Consider the following 19,955-nt stretch of genomic DNA (forward strand, 5'->3'; position numbering starts at 1 on the left):
TGTTTCCACGAGCTGTTAGTTAAATTGTCGCCGGGACAGGGACAAAGTACATGGAAACTGATCACCGCCTCAATTGGCAGAATCGAAATTCACCACGGTGGAAAGGAAGGAGATAGCCCTTCGGGCTCGCAACGTATAATCGGGAGCAGAAGTGTACACATTGGAGAGGTCGGTATCGCTCTCCCCGGATCCCGGGGAGACGAGAAAGAACGCTCTCGCGGTTTAATGCTCCGAGCTCGGTCGAGACAAGCTGAGCAAACACTTTTCGCGATATTACCAGGATCCGTACGGGCTTTCTGCGGCTTCTCTTCACCGCTTCCCCCACTACTCATTCTCTTTCTCCCTTTCTCTATCCCGAACATGTTCGGTTCAATTGCTTTATCTCTTTTGCTCTGTGTCTCCCGTAGATACGCTCCTTCACTTGTAATGAAATAAATACTCACCTGCTCAGAAATTCACTTATTCTTTCTTTGCGTTTCATCGACCCATATGGTGCCTTATTCGATCCCCTACGGAATCTAATTTTAATTGGATGGTGTATATAATTGGCAAAACAATTGAATTTATATCCCGATTGTGATGGGATTTGTGGAGATTTTTAACAGGATGGTGAGTTTTGCATTGGGAGGAAGGGAGATGATTGGTGTTGATTTTGATCGTGACGAATATAGCGGTTGATATTTGTAAATATATTGTGTGGGTGATATAATTTAATTGTAGAAGATTAATATTGTTGATTGAAGCTTTGATAAAATATGGAAAAATTTAAATAATTGACTTTTTGTCCTCTGATCTTTTCATTTTCATTCATTTTTTTTAAATTCTTGAGTGATGCTTGAGATTTAAAATAAAAAAGATATATAATTTAAAATCGTTTTTAAATAATTATAAAACTGATAATAATTGTTAGATTAATTGATTGCTTTAACTAGATTTGTATTCTCGAATATCATTATGTCGATTAAAGAATAAAGATTAAAGAATTAATCGAATACGTGAAAAGAGTACATTTAAAATTCAAAATGTTAAGAATCTATATTTCATTTTGTTTTATAAATATCTATATTATAGCATAACAAATAGTAATTAAATATTTTTAAAAACAAAGTCCAATATATCGGAAACTTTTCTATAGGAAATCATCGCAATACGATTTTAAAGCGTGAATCAGAACACAAACGAAATCAGTCCATCGCTCCCTATTCAAAGATAATCATCTATCGAACGTTGACAAAGTATCCTATCTATCCATTTGAAACATTCGTTCACAGAGAAAAATATCCACTAATGATGTATTCCCAATATATATATATATATATAAACGAAAATTATCTGCAAATACACGTGTTTCCTGTCTACACGGATAATTTGTAATCGTAGCAGCCAGTGGCCATAGCAAATGGGTGGGAAAATTAAATGGCCGGGTGGGAAACGGTGATCTCTCTTGGTGTTGGTAGTTAGTTACATTGGTTAGAGAATTTGGTATGGAGGGGGTGGCAACATTTTGATACAGAGTGAGTGAGAAAAAGAGAGTGAACGAGAGAGTGAGAAAGATGAATAGATGAAGTGGTGGGAGGTAGTAGCTCATCGTCAGTTCGAAAGGCCGTTGGTAGGCGCGCGCATACACTTGGCGCGAGCTAATTAGCGTCTTGATTTACTTAATCCCAATTAATGCCTTTAGCTGCAGAGCAACACACAGTCGTCGCGTTCCTGTGTGCATTAGACAGTTGGTAAAGAGAGAGAGGTGGAGAGGCAAGAAGAGAGGGAAGGAGAGAGAATGTGGTTGAATTCGACAGGAGAGGCATGGCCGCGTTTTCGTTGTGCAAATAATGGATTATCTACGTATGGGTACACATCGTGCACGGTTAATATAGCCTTCCGCGTGTGCTCTACTTGCCTGTAAGCATGTAAATATATATATATATATATGTCTGGTCTGAAAATATGTATATATATATATATGATATAATCGTGTATAAAATGTTACTTAATGCATGAGAGATAAATTTGAGATTGAAAAATTAATAATTTAGATGTTTTAAAAGAATGAGATATTTATTCGGTTGTGAAAATTCGTCTGAATTCGTTTTTGTTTAGGATTTTATGATGGATAAAAAGTATTTTATTCTATTTTATTATTAAAATTTTTTTTATCAAATATTGCTTATATGGCATAAACAAACATATCCTAAAACATTTCTTCAGATATATAAATTCAATTAAAATTTACTAGAATTAATTAATAATTAGAAAATTTCGTTTCAATATTATTTTAGAAATGTTTAATAATTATCTGAATTTTTATATTTGATTCATGAATTAATAATATTAATTGAGAAATTATAAATTATCGATTATTTCTGTAATTGAACTAATTTTTCATAACATTATTTTTATGTGATACTATTTTAATTCTTCGTCTTTATCAATTTTTCCGGATCAAAATTTCGAAATTCAATTTAAAAGAAAGTGATATTTTCCAAGGTCTCTCGAATAAAAATAAAAAAAAAAAGAGAGGGAAATTTAAAAAATTTCATTTTCTTTCTGTGTTTGACGTAATGCGTGTTCGATGAACATAGATTCATTTAATGAAGAAGTATGGAAATTAAAACGAATAACCGAAAGGGGTTAAGGGAAGGGGGGGGGGGTAGATAGATTTCTCCTGTACGAGCCAACATTTCGAGGCATCGAAACGACGCGTTTTTTTATTTACGTATTTATGAGATTACATAACGGTACGGTTTCGACAAAAATGATTAAAAGCAAATATGTACGGTAGGGTTTTTCGTGATCCGGCGAATACGAGGACAAGGAATCTCGTCGAACGTGTATAATAATACAACGATACAAACCAAGTCAAATCAATCGTAATATTACGGCAGATAACGAGAAATTCATTTTTCTATAATTCAATATATAGGATACATTTCCCTCCTGCTCATCCCTCTCCATCTCGATTCAACTGTATTTTTCATTAAAACGAAACGTTATACATATGCATATAACGGAAAATACGTAAAACGTAACGCGATAATGGAAATTACTACGTCGAATTATTTTATTCCTGTTATGAATATCGATGAATATTATTCTCGTGGTTTTTGGCCATGGAATAAAATCTTTGGAATTGGGGAACTTTATGGAATGGGGTCTACGTGTAAATATATGTGTACACATGTATACGCATATATCCGTGTACATATATCCAGAATGATTCGATTACCGATGTTTGGCCATGTGTGTTCAGTGCAGCACATTTTAATGATGTGCAAACGCTGCTCTTGCAGAATTTATCGTAAACAAAAATTCGTTAGAATCGATAGAGGGAAGAGCGTTTTCGAAAGAATTTTCTTTTCATTAAATTACACTCTATCTCTCTTAACAAAATTGTATAATCGTTGTATAATAATCGAATGAAGAATTTCAATCATTTTAATAAAGCTAGTTTTTCAAAAGCAATCAATAAATAATTCGTATCCAATAATTAATAAAATGAGTGGCACGGAAAAGAATCTATTAATAATCTTCAAACACTTTTAAATTACCCATTTTAATTTTCCATTCTTGCTCGCGAAACGAATCTTGCAAGATTAAAAAAACTCGCTCTGAATTTTTATTCTAATTATTCCAATTGTGATATTGGATTTATGATTGGATGATCAAAAGTGCAAGTTTTATTCATTATATTTTTTATTTTTAATCAAGAAAATATTTATTGAATGAAACAATTTGTTGAATTAATTATTTTAATAGATAGTCAATAATCATTCATATATTAGGTAATTAGAAATAAAACCGAAATAAATCTACTTATCAAAATTTTGTAAAAATCGTATAATTTTTTGAATCAAATAAAACAATGCTAAATAGAAGAAAATCACTTTCGTTTCGATTCGTTCGTTCCGATTGATTAACTTTCTAATTATACTCGTCAAACATTCAAATAGCGTAAAATGAAGAAAAAATTTATCTTCTTTCGTTCTTTTTTACAATTCTATCAACGAATTGCCTGTAATATTAAACTAATATTAAAACGGAATATTATGAATAAAAATGAAATGGAACATTATCTTCGTTTGCTAATAAACTCCTGTTTATTTCATTTAGTTCATATACATTAAAAGACCATTTGCTTAAGCCAGGTTAATCGAGCTTTCTTTCTATGCTTAATTCCCAGACATAATGAATAAACGGGCGATATTCTCTGTTTGCTCGACGCATAATACGCAGATACACGTGAACGATTAAAATCAAAGAGAATATTTTATTAACACCAGAGCCGGCGGATGCACGTAGGGGACACGTGTAATAATGCTCACTTGTTGGTTTAACCCATTAGTCGACCCTTACATGCTTGTTCACACATTTGAATCATCGATACGCACACGGCTACAAGATAGAAAAAAAATTAAATACATTGTTTAGTATATTCTATACAATTATTTTATCTCAATAAATAATCAAATAATTCTAATTTCTTTGTCGGATTTAACATTAATTGATTAGGATATTAAAATTTTAAGCAGAGGATGAATCACGATTAAATATTTCATTTTGTTTAAATCGTTTTAATAAGTAAAAATAATTAATAAAATTGTTCAATATTGATTTTAATATTTTTGTGCATCTAGAAAATTATCTTTGTGCATTTGTTAAATTTTTAAATGTTAAATTTTTTTTAAATGTTAAATTTTTTAAACGTGATTCGTGAATATAACTTTTCATTATTAAAGATTAGAATAGATTATTAGAGAGTTAAAATACATCTGATGTATACTATACAGTTCATTTTATATTAATTTTTTTGTAAATTGTAATTCGATGATCAATACGTGAAAATGTAAATGGTTTTAGTGCAAATATTAATTTTGATTTGAAAATTTTTATCGTGATTCATATTCATGAAAAAATCTTTCACTATGATCCATCCTCGTTGATTCAATTAATGAAATTTCTCATAATGAATTTCGATCGAAAATCATTGATCGGTTTAAAAAGAATTATGGAGAATAAAAGAATTACATGCGTGGATGGAGCTAAAGGAAATATAAATAAAATAGGGAAGAAGAAGGGAAAGGGAAAGGTGTATGGAACTAGTTCTCTCGTGATACCCTTTATGAAATATTCAAGGTATACTCCTTGTCATTATTCTGTTTCGAGCCAGCTTAATTAGCACGTAGCTAATATTTCTCCCTTACCAGAGAGTACCATACCTTTTCCTCTCTCACCACTTTTATTTCATCTCTTTCTTTCTGTTTCTCTGCTTCTCACACTGTTTCTCTTTCTATCTCACTCTCCTTCTTTTTGACTTATCGTTTGAACAAGCTCGACGACATTCTTCCGATTGTAATAGTCTTTGTTTCGCGGCCTTGAATGCTCCTACGCAGAATAAAAATAGTTTTACGGGAAATATTAGATATCCAAGAGATATAAATTTCCTCTATGAAAATTATTGCAACGTGTATTTTTTTTCATCACGTCTATTCTTGATAATTATTTTGAATTTGTCTCGAATAATTATAGATATTATAGTTGTTTGGAGGAATAATAATTAAAGTTTGAATTAATTATAAAATAATTTCAATATTAGCATTAAATACTTACATATTGCCTATAGTTGTGTTGTTTACTTCAGTAATATATTATAATTTTTATTTTATTAATATTTTATTAAGAAATAAAAAATATATTTCATTAAAAATTTATATTGTTATATTGAAATAATGATAATATTAAAAACTTTACAAATATGACTATTTTCTCTTTTCTTCAATTTAAGTTGTTGAATCAAGTCACTTGTGAGCCTCATGGCGCCACTGGTAATTATAATGCTGATTGACTTCCATGGCATTCAATTGCTAACCTTCGATGGATGTACTACTTTCCATGGATGTACCGCGACATTTATAATAAGTAATATTTCATTTTTATCTTTCATTCTATATTTTTGATTTTTTATGACTTAAGGGTACTATTTGAAATTCAAAGATAACTTACAAATATAATATATACTAAAAAAAGTAATACAACAACTCTAACCTATAATTGTGATGCAATTTGTGTGATTCTCATCACACAAAAATATATCCCAATGCAATATTAAATATTATAACAATTAGCTACGATTTTGCAATCGTTCAAAGTGATCTGCACGCCTTTGATATATTGGACGATGATACATGCACTAATCTCTGGAGGCCTGTCACACACTATACTCGTATCTTTCGAAACATGGCGAAAATTATTGTTGACGCAGGACTACCGATGTTACTGTATCGGCCGGATATAGCCAACGGAAGAGACGAGAGGAAGAATTATCTACCGAGCAATCATATAAATGCCATACGAGGAATATTCGCGACACTGATTGGCAGTTATTCCCTTGTGCTGGAGAAATTGCTTCTCATAATTTAACATTGCATATACGATCCAATGGATAATTTTACAAATACTTGAATAGAATTGATCGGATAATGGCCTCGATCCTTATTAAAAATCATGAATTAAATCCTTATCTTTGTTATTTATTTATTTATTTATTCGTTGTATAAAATGAAAATTTGCATTTATTATGAAAGAAAATTTAATCTTTAATGTGATCAAGAAATTTAAAAGGTTCATATATCTAAAAAATCATCTTATAAATTATTAAATTTACGAGGAGAAATGATAATAGAGAAAAGTACAAGTAAAATAATTTTTAAAGTCATAAATTAGTTTATTAATGTAGCTTTAATTGTCTGTTATATCAAACATTCTATTGATTTATTTGATTGATGTAAATAACACAAAACTAACAAGACGTTCATCTCATACTAGAAATTAATAATTATTGCGAATATTGTATGATTTACAAATTGATTAATTACATCATATATGCAATGAAGAAATATAAAAATTTCTCAAATAAACGACACCATTAAAGATTAAACATTTTGGATTATTATTAAATTATTTTAATATAATTGTTTTCTTTACAAAATAAAATATAAAATAAATAAATAAAAATAAAATATAATACTAATAAATAAGTTTCTAACTATAATTTAATTATTTATTCATTCATTATTCCAATTTCAATTTAAAAATAAACTTTCTATAAAATTTTGATTAAATATATCTATTAACAATTAATATTCTAATGTTTCCTATTCCAGATAATAAATCAATTTTCCAACTTTTTCATACTATTGAAATCAAAATTAAATTAGCATAAGTTGAGAACCAGAGATTATTACTAAAAAAAAAAAAAAAACCATTCTTAAACTTCTTTTTCTCTAAAAATAGTATATAGTATATTAAACTCAGTTTCTCTCTCTCTCTCTCTCTCTCTCTCTCTCTCTCTCTCTCTCTCTCTCTCTCTGTCTCACTCTCTCTCTCTCTCACTCTTTCTTGCTCTTGTTCTTGCTTCCCTAATCTATCCTTTGGCCATAGAAAAAAATATTTCGTTGAATCGCGCACCTGGTCATATTCTTTCGCTTTCAACCGTTTTTCACCGATGCTACTTACGCAAATGACCCCACGATACCTTGGCAATAATGGCCCAGTGGAAAGAATAAACTTAAATTTTTCACCTGGCACCCACCCAGTTTCCGGGGGTAAAACCATCAAAGCGATTTTACCATGTCTCCCGCCTCTACGTCAATGTTTGCGAGGCTGCGGGCGAGAGAGAACTTTTTAATTGGCTACCCTTAATTAGTTAACCAGCAAAGTCTCGGTAATTATTCTGTTTCTCGCTCCGTTTCCGTACGGCCCCGACCTGTCCGTCCTCCTCCCATCCGACCTGCTGCTTCATCGCTTTTTCCTCATCCTCCTACATATTCGTCCTCCTCCCTCTTCTCTTCTCTTTCTCTTCTTTCTTTCTTTCTTTCTCTTTCTCTCCTCGTAGAGTTCTTGTTACGAAGCTTTGGAACCGCCATCATTGTATCAAGCGATTGATATTTGCTGAACTTCGTAACGAAGAAAACGTCAAAATATGGAATAATGTTCGAGAGAAAAAAAATTCGAATATAAAATAATTTTATAATCGGGATATATATTGATGGTGACAATAATTGATTAGTATAGAACAACATATTTTATTAGAATTCGATATTTCAAAATTTTTTAAAATTTCATTATATTTAAGAAAATCACGATAAATGGTAATAATTTATGAATGAAATATCTTTTTTTCTTTTTCAGAAGGTGGAAGACAGATTGGCCCCCACGCTTGCACGGTTTGTCAAAATATCGTGGAAGGTAACACGCAGAGCAGGGCATTGTCGCGAAGCCAAGCGTCCCAGTATGGTCTGCGAGAGGATCAGATCGCACCTGGTGCGCGCGTGTGCAATACCTGTAGGTGTAAAGCAGTTAGAGGACGATATACAGCGTGTCCATTGCCAGGTTGCCCGAATTTAAACAACGCCTCAAAGACAAGGGTAAAAAGATTGCGAGCTTTACCCGCCAAGTGGCTCGATCTACCAGCTGAAATTCGTGATCCAATTATTCAAGAATTTCGTAAGTAATCAATGAGTAAATATACGAGAATAAATATATATATTGTAAAATTACATAAAAATATAAACAATTTAACAAAAATTATGCGTCGAATTATTTTTCTCTATAATTTATCGAAATATCAATTTTCAAAAATATTTATCGATAATGTAATGTTTATTCTTCAATTTCTTTTTCATCCAGAAATACCAAGTAACGCGACGAAATGTTGTTCGGCCTGCTTCAATCGAATATCTCGTCGATTGGCGCCACACCTAACAGGAAGTGCCGAGGTGCCCGAAGACTCAGCCGATTCCCTTGCTCGACAATGGACAGACGAGGAATTGGAACAGCTGAGGAGAGCTCTTCGAGAGCATGGAACCAATTGGGTGAAAGTTGCCGAACAAATACCAGGAAAGACGAATCATCAATGCAAAAACTATTACTTTGCTTATCGGAAAAAGTTAAGCTTAGATCAGGTGGTTGCAGAGTATTATCAATCTCTAGGCGAAGAAAGGAGACCTTGTTTGACAGATGAAGAAGAAAGTGGTAGCAGTACGAGTAGTTGTGATGAATTGGCAGTAAGTTGTTGGTTGATGATAATATTTGAAAGAATATAAGTTTAATTTACATATATTTCATAACCAGTGTATTAGGTTTTTTTAAAAAATTATAATATATAATTATATAAGTATAATATAAATTATACTATATTGTAAAACAATCCATTCAGAATATCTAAAATATTTAAACATTTTTTCTTTTTTTAGGTCCATGATTCAAGCGATACAGCTAGTGCAGGCAGTCCAGCGAACAATTTGTCCAGTGGTACACCAGGTACACCGGGTGCCACAGCATCCTCGAATCTGCCGATAGCTTTCTCGCGATCGGCAGATCAAAAACTTGGTGAGAAATTAGCGGATATTGCTGTGGTATCATTAGTACCGCCGGTGAGCATAGGTCCGTCGCAACAGTCTTCCACCAGTGGAAGTAGCAATGCTGCTTCAGCTGGTACTAGAGAAGATTATGATAGCTCCGCCACGGTAAGACTAAAGTTTTTATCCGGTTGACAGTTAAGAAGGAGATACTAGAGTAAATTATATAGCTTTTATAGTATTTGTGATAGAAACATTTTAATGCGTTTCTTGCTACATGAATCATAATTAATGTTAATATTTAAAGCATTTATTAATTTTATTTTAATAAGATTATTATATTTTTATTAAATGCATTTATTTTCTTTTTTTATATATTTATGTATTTAATAATTATTTTTTGAAATGTTATATTTTTAAGACACATTTTGCTATGTATATTTTTATATATGAATTTATAGTGATTAAATTTTTTATAATTGTAATTTAATTATTTATATAAAATTTATATATAAAAATTTTTTCATTCCCAAGGATATATGTATAATATAAGAATATTTTATTTAATTACTTCATATTATTTTTTCTTTTATATTAAAGATTATTTTACATTAAAGAATTATCAAAAACTTATTTAAAAATTGAGAATTGATTAAATCATATTAAATATAATATATTTAACAATTTAATTATTTATTTCAATTATCCTGTAGCATTTAAACGTATTAAAATGATCCCAATGCATTTTATGTTTTATTTTCTTATTTTGTTTTATATTTAAATATAGAAAGAAGTTTGTTACTTGATAGGGCCGTCTGATAGAGGTTCGCTGATTGTTTCAGGAGACGGCGGACGAAGGTCAGGGAGGTACCGATTTAGAAAATAATGGTGTGGTTGTCACGTTGACAACTGCTAATAATCCCACATCATTGCAACAACAGCATCAGCAATCTCATCAACAAGTTGCACAACCTTCGCATTCACCACCATCCACTACTAGCAACAACTCCAATCCCCTTACTGTGAAGGATCTTATGCTTGGTGTTATTGAGATGCAATTGAAACGTAATCCTAACAGTCCAGCTGGTACCAGTGGTCCTTCAGTATCAATAAATTCTGGAACACCAACGATATCGAGCATATTAAAAACGGATCATAGAAATGATATTACATTTGTAAGAGAATATAAACCGACATCAACTATGGCAAATACTAATATGTCAAGGGATTCGAATTTGGCTACGTTGTCGGTGGTATCCGGTCCTCACCATGGTCATCGTTCTGCTTCTAGTCCTCAGCAAATTGGTAAGTTATATGAAAGAATATTATTTTGTTACAAATTATTTCTAAAAACTAGTGATTCTTTTTTTTTTTTTTAGAAATTATGTTGAATTAATGAACTATGAAATAAATTTGTACAATTGTATATAAAAATTATTTTATTAGGTCAAATGCAAGCAACAATTACTCCCTGTCCACCCGCGCCATCGAACAATCAGTCATCTACATCAGACATACTTCCAAAGGAAGGTTTAGTTGTGATGCAAGTACAACAAGCATTACGGGAAAGCACTGAGGGCACTCTTGATTTAAGCATTAAAAAACCAAGACAACAGCAAGAATATAATCATTCCCTTCAAACACTTCATAAACCACCGACGGTCACTCTCTATCGGCCAGAACCTTCGAGTGCTTATTATCATCCTCATGCCCATGCGGAACAAGGTCGTGGCGCCAAAAGTCCATTGGTGTACGCGTCGTCTCCACGACCTCAAGCACCTCTTACACCTAAAATGAATAAAGTTGCAGTACCACCACCACATCCTAAATTGTCGCCTAAATTGAGCGCAATAGTGACAACAAGCCATAAAAGTGGTTCTATTACACACGGAACTCCTGTGTCTAATACACGTTATGAAGGTCTTCTTAGACAGATGACTCCTCCAGGAAATCCTGGCAGTGCAGCTGGAACACCTAATTTGACTAGCGGTGCAGGGACTGTTAATGCACCTAGTAATCAAGGACCTAAAGAAACAGGATCCATAACTCAAGGAACTCCTGTTCATCCCTATGTGGATAAGCGTGCACCAATGTATGATTATCATAGAACAATTAGGCATTCACCTGTAACAACAGGTAATATTCCTGGTCAAGGTCAGACTCAAGCCGGAACAGCAGCAGTAGTGGTGACGCATAGCAATCAATATAATTCTTATTCGGGACGACCACCTCCTAGCTATACTATGGAGCAACAGCTATCGTCAAGACAAATTATTATGAATGACTATATAACCAGTCAACAAATGCATGCGCGAAGTCGAAGTGCTGGCACGTCTGAAGGTAATAGTAAGAATGAAGGACCTTCGACGTTATATTATACCAGCACACCCCCACCTCAAACCCATACACAACCTCGTCAAGGTGTGATACAAAGGCACAATCCGCAAAAGCAAATTCATTATCCGCCACCACCACCAGGACTGGAGGCCTTTTCCAGTTTGGTGGATGTTGCTGTACAGCAACCAAGTCTTCCGGTTCCTCATCCACATGGACATCCTGCATCTGGGAGTAGCAGTCACGAAGGTCTTGGTAAGACCATGGCAGACAGATTGTTGGCCGACCGTTATGGGGATAAACATCGTTTAACTATGCATCAAGATCATAGAATGGCAGTAGCTCACCATCATCAACGTGATAGAGAAAGGGAACGAGATCTAGTTCATTTGCGCGAGAAGGAAGAATATAGATTACAGAGAGAGAAAGAAATTCAACAACAGGAACATAGATTGGTTCAGCAAAGAGAAAAAGATGTACAACATGCTGAACACAGATTGTCAATACAGCAACGAGAAAAAGATATACAACATACTGATCATCGTCTTACCGTCCATCAACAAAGAGAAAAAGAGATTCATCAGCAGATGGTAGTAGCTGCTGCTCAACGTGAAAAAGAACATCAAGAACATCGTTTGGCTGTACAACAACAAAGAGAAAGAGATCTAGCACATTTACAACAGCAACAACAACAACAACAGCTTCAACAACATATTCAACAACAACAGAGGATGGAGGTTGAAAGAAGGCAACATATGGCTCAATTGTACAGAGATCAACAGCAGCAACAACTTGATAGGGATAGCCGATTAATAAATAGTGGATTTACTCAATCCTCTAGGCTACAACAACCGCAACAATCCCAGCAACAACAACAACAGCAACAACAGTCATCTTCTAGACAAAACCAGTCCTCCAATCAACAACAAAATGAATCAGCATCTACATTAACTGCTGCCAGTCTGATAGATGCTATTATAACACACCAAATTAACCAAAGTGTTGAAAATACTGGTGGAAATGCCCAACCACAACGACCTGGTGATCGTCTTTTCCAGGTAACTTGTGTTAGTGTTAACGATCAAATATTGTTTATTAATGTTTTATATGTATAAAACGCAGATATGCCTTATACAATAGAAAATTTTTTAGGGATTTCACCGAGAAGCTCCAGTAGAACCTAATGGGATGGCTCACAGTCCTGCTGGCGATGGAAATGGTGGCAACAGTGGAGCTGGGAATGCAGGCGGCAATGGCGGAGGTGGCAATAAACCTATTACTCTTGGAGAACATGTTGATCATATTGTTTCTAAAGATTATGGTCCTCCACATTCCTCGTATAGATCGTATAGTGGGTAAGTTTTCAATACAATATAATTTATTATTTTAATTTCATATGCAAAATTTATATTTAAATAATAAAATTTTGAACAAGCAATTGAGAATGGAAAAAATTGTTTATTATAGCATGGAATATATCTATTTAATATATATAGTTTTTATATAATTACTTACATAAAAATCAAATTTTTTTATATTAAATAAAATTAATATATTATACAAAGATTATTTTTTATTTAATTAGATATCAAATTTCGGAAGATCAGTGGAAGAGACGAAAAGCTAACGAACCCGATTCCGTGAAGACTGGAGATGAGCGTCAAATAATTCGAGTTACGCAACAACAATCGCAACAACAGCAACAGCAGCAGCAGCAGCAACAGCAGCAGCAGCAACATCAACATCAACAGTCAGCAGCATCGGTAGGAAAACAATCGTTCCATTCAGTCGAACCTGTTTCACCTCCAGAAACAGGTACTAATCACTATGGGCGTCGCCTATACGAAACAACCACTGCCACATCGACTTCCGGAACTCCTTCCAAGCCTCATCTGTCACCTTTGGATTACGTAAAGAATAAGATCGTTGAAGTGATGCGTACATCTGAAGATGATAAAGGGGGTAATACAACCGATAGAAATGGAGGAAATATCACAAGTGCAGAAAAAGATGAGAAAATTGGAGGAAATGTGGAAAGTCCCTCAAGTGGAGAAATGATGGTGGATGAGACACCAAATAAAACTCCTCAACCACCTGCACCAGCGCCTACTACAACTTTTTATCCGTTTAGTGCGTTAGGCGTTCATACTGGCCCACCTCCTGCACCGCCACCCCCAACTTCTGGATCTGCTTCTGTGACAAAATCTGAACAAATGCAAGCCGAACCAGCACCATTGCTTTCTGCGCAGTACGAGCCACTTTCTGATGAGGATTGATAGTCTAATAAGTTAGCAACGTGTGCTAATCTACACGCTGTGGAAATGTTCTTCTTAGGGTATTTATGCAGTTTGTTCATACTGGACGGAAGTCTTATTCAGACTACAACAATAAATATCGAATATTTCACGATTACCAATGTTTTTCGGGCGTTAGCCATTGCGTTCTAACTGGTCGTATCTAATAATTTTTCTAATGATAATTGAATCGAAAGAATTTCTTATTTCGTTCCATTTCGTTCGTTTGCTCACTTTTTTCTTTTCTTTTTTTTTATCACGAACTTTATCGTATTCCGAAATGGAAATTATAAATACGATGGTTTTAAATAGAGTTTATTATTTTATAAATTTCATATTCCGTCAATGTATTCTTTTAGTCGAGGATCGTTTCCGTACTCTCAGTGTACATGTAAATGTGATTATTTTATGGAAGCATTATTATTTTTTTAATGCTCATCCAGCGTACGAGAAACTAATTAGCTGCGTAATTTTAATTATTAATTGATATTTTTTTACGCATTACTTATTCTTCACGCTAATATGTACGTAAACGTTGTGTATAATTATCAGCTAGATTAAATATAATTATTTCCATTTTCACCGCCACTTATTTTTGTTTTTTAAGAAAATACTTTTTTTTTAGATATCGTTAATTTCTAACATGGAGTTGTAAAAACCATGAGGATCTTTTAATTTTAAAACGACACAGAACAATCTACGCATATGTTATAAAATTATTAAATCTTCTAGTACATATACAGTACATATATTGGATCGTGATATTTAATATTTTTTTAATGAACTTGAAAAATATATATATGAAATATTTCTAATGCATTCAAAAACTCGTGAAAATGTTAAATTATCATTCTAAACATTTTTATGTTTATATATAGAAAGAAATGTTCATCGTACAAAAGTTCTCGATTCTTTCTAAGATTAGAAACAAACATTATCGAAAAATTCGACCTGTGGAACGTCCAGGCTAGCCCAAGTTTACAATGGAGACGCTTTTTTGTATATAATGAATGATGTATAATCGTTAAAAAAATGATACAACGCTAAAAAGGCATACGTGTTTTTATTTGGAATGAGTCTGTGATGTGTCTGGAATTATAAAAAATAGCTTCAACTGTTGTACCAGTGCGAAAGGCATATTAGCCTCAAATTTGACAAGGAGTCAATATAATTGACGTAAGAGACATATGAAATGCATTCTCGCACATATTGACAGTGTACTGTCTTAAAGAGATCACTTTAAATATTCTCTCCTTGGTGAAGTGGGTTTTAAACAAAACAACAAAAAAAAAAAGTATAATTCTAAGTGTTGTACATAGTACACAATATTAATTTTTAAGTTGAACAAGTAGGTATATGATGGCTAGTTTAATCGTATGCTATATTGTAAGAATCTAGACTTAGTATAAGTGACGTAGCTAGCATTTAGGAATTAGACGCCATGAACTGACTAGGGAAAAAATTTCCCGAACTACGTTCTCTTATTAATAAAAAAAGAGATAAAAGAAAATATATACAGGCGATTTTGATTGATGGAAAAAATTATCATCCATCATAAGCGAATGGATGTGAATTTTATTTTATTTGATTGAAATTATAGAATCTGAATGTACGCTCTGACTATCAAACAAACAAAATACATTATGCAATTATACATATTACAAAACAAATTACATTTTTCACTTATTCACACATATATACACATGCATACATCGGTGAATACACATGTACACAAAAAATTTTTATATAGCCTAATTTTATATTTGTATGCAAACGTAACTTCAACCATGCGATTTGCTCCTTCATTTAGTCACGCGACACTCAAAACGAGCCTTAGTCCCTTTGACATAAGAAAATTATTGCTTTTTATTGCAACATTTGCTGCACCGTAAATCGCTTCTACCAAACGTGTTACGATATACATATACATGCATGTATGAATGTATGTATGATGAATGCATGTACGATGGATGTATGTATGTGTGCATGTACGTATGTATGTATGTATATGCTTAATATATACATATATTTAATATATATATGTATTTTCTCGTACTTTATTTCAGTATGCACTTTTGTGTGAGCTTACGAAGCTCTTGAGAAGTAAAATACATTCGGTCAGATAATGCGAGTGCCTCTACATTTGCGCAGCCTATTGTTATAAAATGAATATACATAATTTTGTTATCTTTATATTATGGGTCGCGGTAATATCATTTTCGTTTCGTTTTACGTATTCCATTTCGTTTTCGCGAGGATCATATCGGAGGAGTGTCCAATATATATGTACAAACTGCACACATGTGAAATGTGTTCGATAGAGAATGTTTAAATCATAATGTTGATAAAATAGAATTCGTTTACATCTATATAAATACATATATATATATGACACATATATATATGTATATATGTGTATGTATGTATGTATGCTGCGACACACGATTGTTCAGTGTATCGGACAATGTCCAAGAAAAAAAAACAAATGTCTCGAGACCGATATTATAAAAAAAAAAGATCTTATAAAGCCTCCTTGATATCGATCACGAGTTGATAAAATAATATAATTTTGAAATTTGAACAGTTCTGTGAAGTGTGTTATTTCTTGAACATTTCTTTTAGCGATTTCATTTTTCTTGAGAACAAAAAATGGAAGAAAAAGTTTTCCTATAGACTTAGCACAGGAAATACTCCGTAGTTTATTATAAACAGTGGTATATATATCGGGACACTTCAGGATTGCGAATTCGTTGTTTACCTCTCGCGAGTTACACGTTACCGTCGTTTATTTTTAGAAAGAAAGGGAGAGAGAGAGAGAGGGAGAGAAAGAAAAAACGAATGAATGCAAATAAATCGTTTGATAAAACTGTGTCTGTAAATAAACAAACTATTAACCTTCGCTTCGCCAGTCTCATGTTAAGGTTCTTAATATCTTTTCAACTTATGACTTCGAAAAAAAAAGAACTTCTGTGTTCTATATCGTGATTTTTACATATTTTTAAACAAAAAAAAAAGAATCTTTAAAGATCTCAAAAAACACGTAATCATCTATTACATCAACATACTGTCCTTTCTCATATTGTTATGATTATAGTAGGGATTGTGTCGATCGAGCAATTATATTACGTTAACCTGTAAAAAAATTATGATCGCCATCATTATTATTTTGCAATACTCGGCATTATCATTATTTCACTACATAGTGACTGATATTATTTCGATCATGAAATCATGAATATTAAACAAAAGAGATATAAAAGAAAGAGATATAATCTGACGTAAATTCTTTTCTAACGCTTAATAGTAATCTAATATATCGTTCTGTGCAACTTATCAACGTAAACGATATTTCAAGTGATGTGTGTTATAAATGTATCGATCAGAAGACATTTTCCCACTATTATTTTGATAATCTGTCTTCATGCGAAAAGCAGTCGTGAAAAAATTAATCACATGATTTGTGAATGGAATTATATATATATATATATAAATATGCGTATTATAGATTCAGTTTCTCAAAAAAAAAAAAAAAAAAAAAAAAAAAAAAAAAAAAAAAAAAAAAAAAAAAAAAAAACATGGAAATTTTTCAGCCTCGCATAAGATATACAGAGCATTTATTTTAGCCGATTATAAAGGTAATTCACAATCAATACAAATTGTATCATTACAAAATTTTTATTATTACACTTATGAAAGAAAAAAAAAAAAAACAAGAAAATTTTTTTAGATTATACAAAATCGGAGTCCTGAAGAATACCGTGTTTAAATGCTTCCACTAAAATAACGAAAAGAGAAATAACATTATGGGAAATTAAGTTAAAACGAATAAACGGAAAGGTATAATGTGAACAGCGATTTTTAAATGCGATCACCCGCAATCCGATTGTACTTTTCGAAGAGTGCCCCCTTGACGTTTCTCTGCTTTCTTTTTGCAGCAATTGAAGCGATTGAATATATTTACATTTTTCATTTATCATTATTATTAAATTCCATTACCAACATAGTTCGATCTCTCCAATTGTGATAAGAAGAAACTTCCTACATGTACATTTACATGTTTGCGTTGCATCAAATCTAAACTCCACAAAATATTATATATGTATCGAAAAAAATGTTGAACTCTCTTTTTGTGCTTTAATCTTTGTACATACGTATAAGTACGATGCAATATCGCAATCACATGTAAAAATATTTTCAAGATTAACGTTTGTTCGAATGATATTGTTGTATGTAAATGGTGGAATGCCATGCCGTACATTAGACAAAATAATAAAGTTAGAAAGCGGAGTACGACAATGGCAGCCCTCTTTTTAAGTACTTTTTAGCAACGTAAAACATCAAATGAAAATAAGAATATATACACAAATACACAGACACGATAAAAAATAAAAAGAAAAAAAAAAGAAAAAAAAAAAAAGAAACGAATATTATCGTTGATATGACAGGCAAATCACACATCTAGACTATTCTATAGACTAGAAACGACGTAAGGTATCGATATAAGACGTGTGTATGTAAGTACCTACTCGTTTGTAACCTGAAAGAAGATCGATATCTATCGATCGATCTCTTTCAAGTAAAAAGTCTGTACATAGATAAAGAGAAGAAAAAAAAAGGAACGAAATAAAACACGCCGAGGTACTCAGCTCCCTCCTAAAAATATTGTACTATAATATTAATAATAATAATAATAATAATAATAACAATAAGAATAATTATTATTATAATAATTATAACAATAATAATAATAATATTAATAATAATATTAATAATAATATTAATAATAATAATAAATAATAATAGTAATAACAATGATGATGATGACGATGATAATGCTTACAATGCGGTCGTGCAAAACGCGAGAAACTAAGGAGACAAAAAGTTAAACGAAACGAGATTTCAAAAAAGAAGAAAAAGAAAAAAAGAGGAAGGAGAAGTGAAATAATAATTATTAAATAAATAAATAAATAAATAAATAAAAAAAAGGCTAAGAAGCGATATTACCTATGAAACCCGCTATTAATGCGATTAATTCAAATAAATTAACTACAATTAATAGCGAGCGAGAACATACCACGCCTACAGTAAACTACAGGTGTAGCATACACGATAATATTATTATCAAAACAGTTCAATGTAAAAAAATTGTTATTTTTGTTGAAATAAAAATCACCTCCGTTATAATAACGAGCAACCCTTTTGACTCTTGTCTCTAAATGCTTCGTGTTATTTTCTTATATGGCCAAGCATGATGGATATACAGAGCGTACATGAACGTTTTTTTTTAATACTTCAGTGCCGTACGAAATTCAAAGTTCCTGGTAGATTAAAATAAAACTGAAGTTTAAAAAAAAATTAAATACAAAAATTATATCGAAATATTCAATTAGAAGAAAATCTTGATTACATACCACAAATTTATTTGTATCTTCCTTTATTTCATATTCTTAATTGAAAATTATAATGAAGATATTTCCGGGGGATCATTGATGACTCGTATACAATGATGAACTTATTAAGGATTAATGAATTTTGAAAAATATACATATATATATTAATTTTAATATTTAATACGTGTTTTTTTGAAATAGATAAAAAAATATATGATGGTTTAATTGTACAGTTAATCATTTAAAAATAAGACGTAACGATATGTCATTTTTTCTTTATTATTAAATATCGTAATATTTGACTGAAAGAAATACATATATACTTATACAAAGAAAAAGATGTGTCACGATTACAAATGATCGTACCTGTCCAAAATAATGGTACTTATTATTAAGATAGGAACTGTTTATCGAACAAATAAAAACTTAATAATTAATAATTAACTTAATAATTATCTGTATTTTAACGTCGAAATCGTATCTATTTAAAGCGACGATTATTTATAATTTATTCTATTTTATTTTATATAGAAAAGGCGCGTACAAAATACATGATCAGTAATACGAACATAATATTTCTTTCA

At 31.8% G+C, this 19,955-nt stretch overlaps 1 protein-coding gene and 1 pseudogene across 10 annotated transcripts in view; one reads left to right on the forward strand and one right to left on the reverse strand.

The window, feature by feature from the left end:
• The window catches only part of LOC122712941, a 60,638-nt gene extending 41,463 nt beyond the window's left edge, over nt 1–19,175 (forward strand). For 8 of the 10 annotated variants that reach the window (XM_043933008.1, XM_043933025.1, XM_043933033.1 and 5 more), the window contains 7 exons: nt 8,185–8,499; nt 8,683–9,059; nt 9,249–9,521; nt 10,196–10,658; nt 10,800–12,754; nt 12,840–13,042; nt 13,273–19,175. In XM_043933008.1, coding sequence (XP_043788943.1) covers nt 8,185–8,499; nt 8,683–9,059; nt 9,249–9,521; nt 10,196–10,658; nt 10,800–12,754; nt 12,840–13,042; nt 13,273–13,963 — 4,277 coding nt within the window. In that variant the 3' untranslated portion in view covers nt 13,964–19,175. The remainder of the gene's footprint in view (nt 1–8,184; nt 8,500–8,682; nt 9,060–9,248; nt 9,522–10,195; nt 10,659–10,799; nt 12,755–12,839; nt 13,043–13,272) is intronic. The other 2 variants (XM_043933060.1, XM_043933042.1) reach the window with 2 other exon arrangements.
• On the reverse strand, nt 4,118–7,608 carry LOC122713785 (annotated as a pseudogene).
• Nucleotides 19,176–19,955: the final 780 nt, after the last annotated feature.

Source organism: Apis laboriosa, unplaced genomic scaffold (genome assembly GCF_014066325.1).
Source record: "Apis laboriosa isolate Shangri-la unplaced genomic scaffold, ASM1406632v1 scaffold112_cov148, whole genome shotgun sequence".
In the NCBI taxonomy this organism is placed as follows: domain Eukaryota; kingdom Metazoa; phylum Arthropoda; class Insecta; order Hymenoptera; family Apidae; genus Apis; species Apis laboriosa.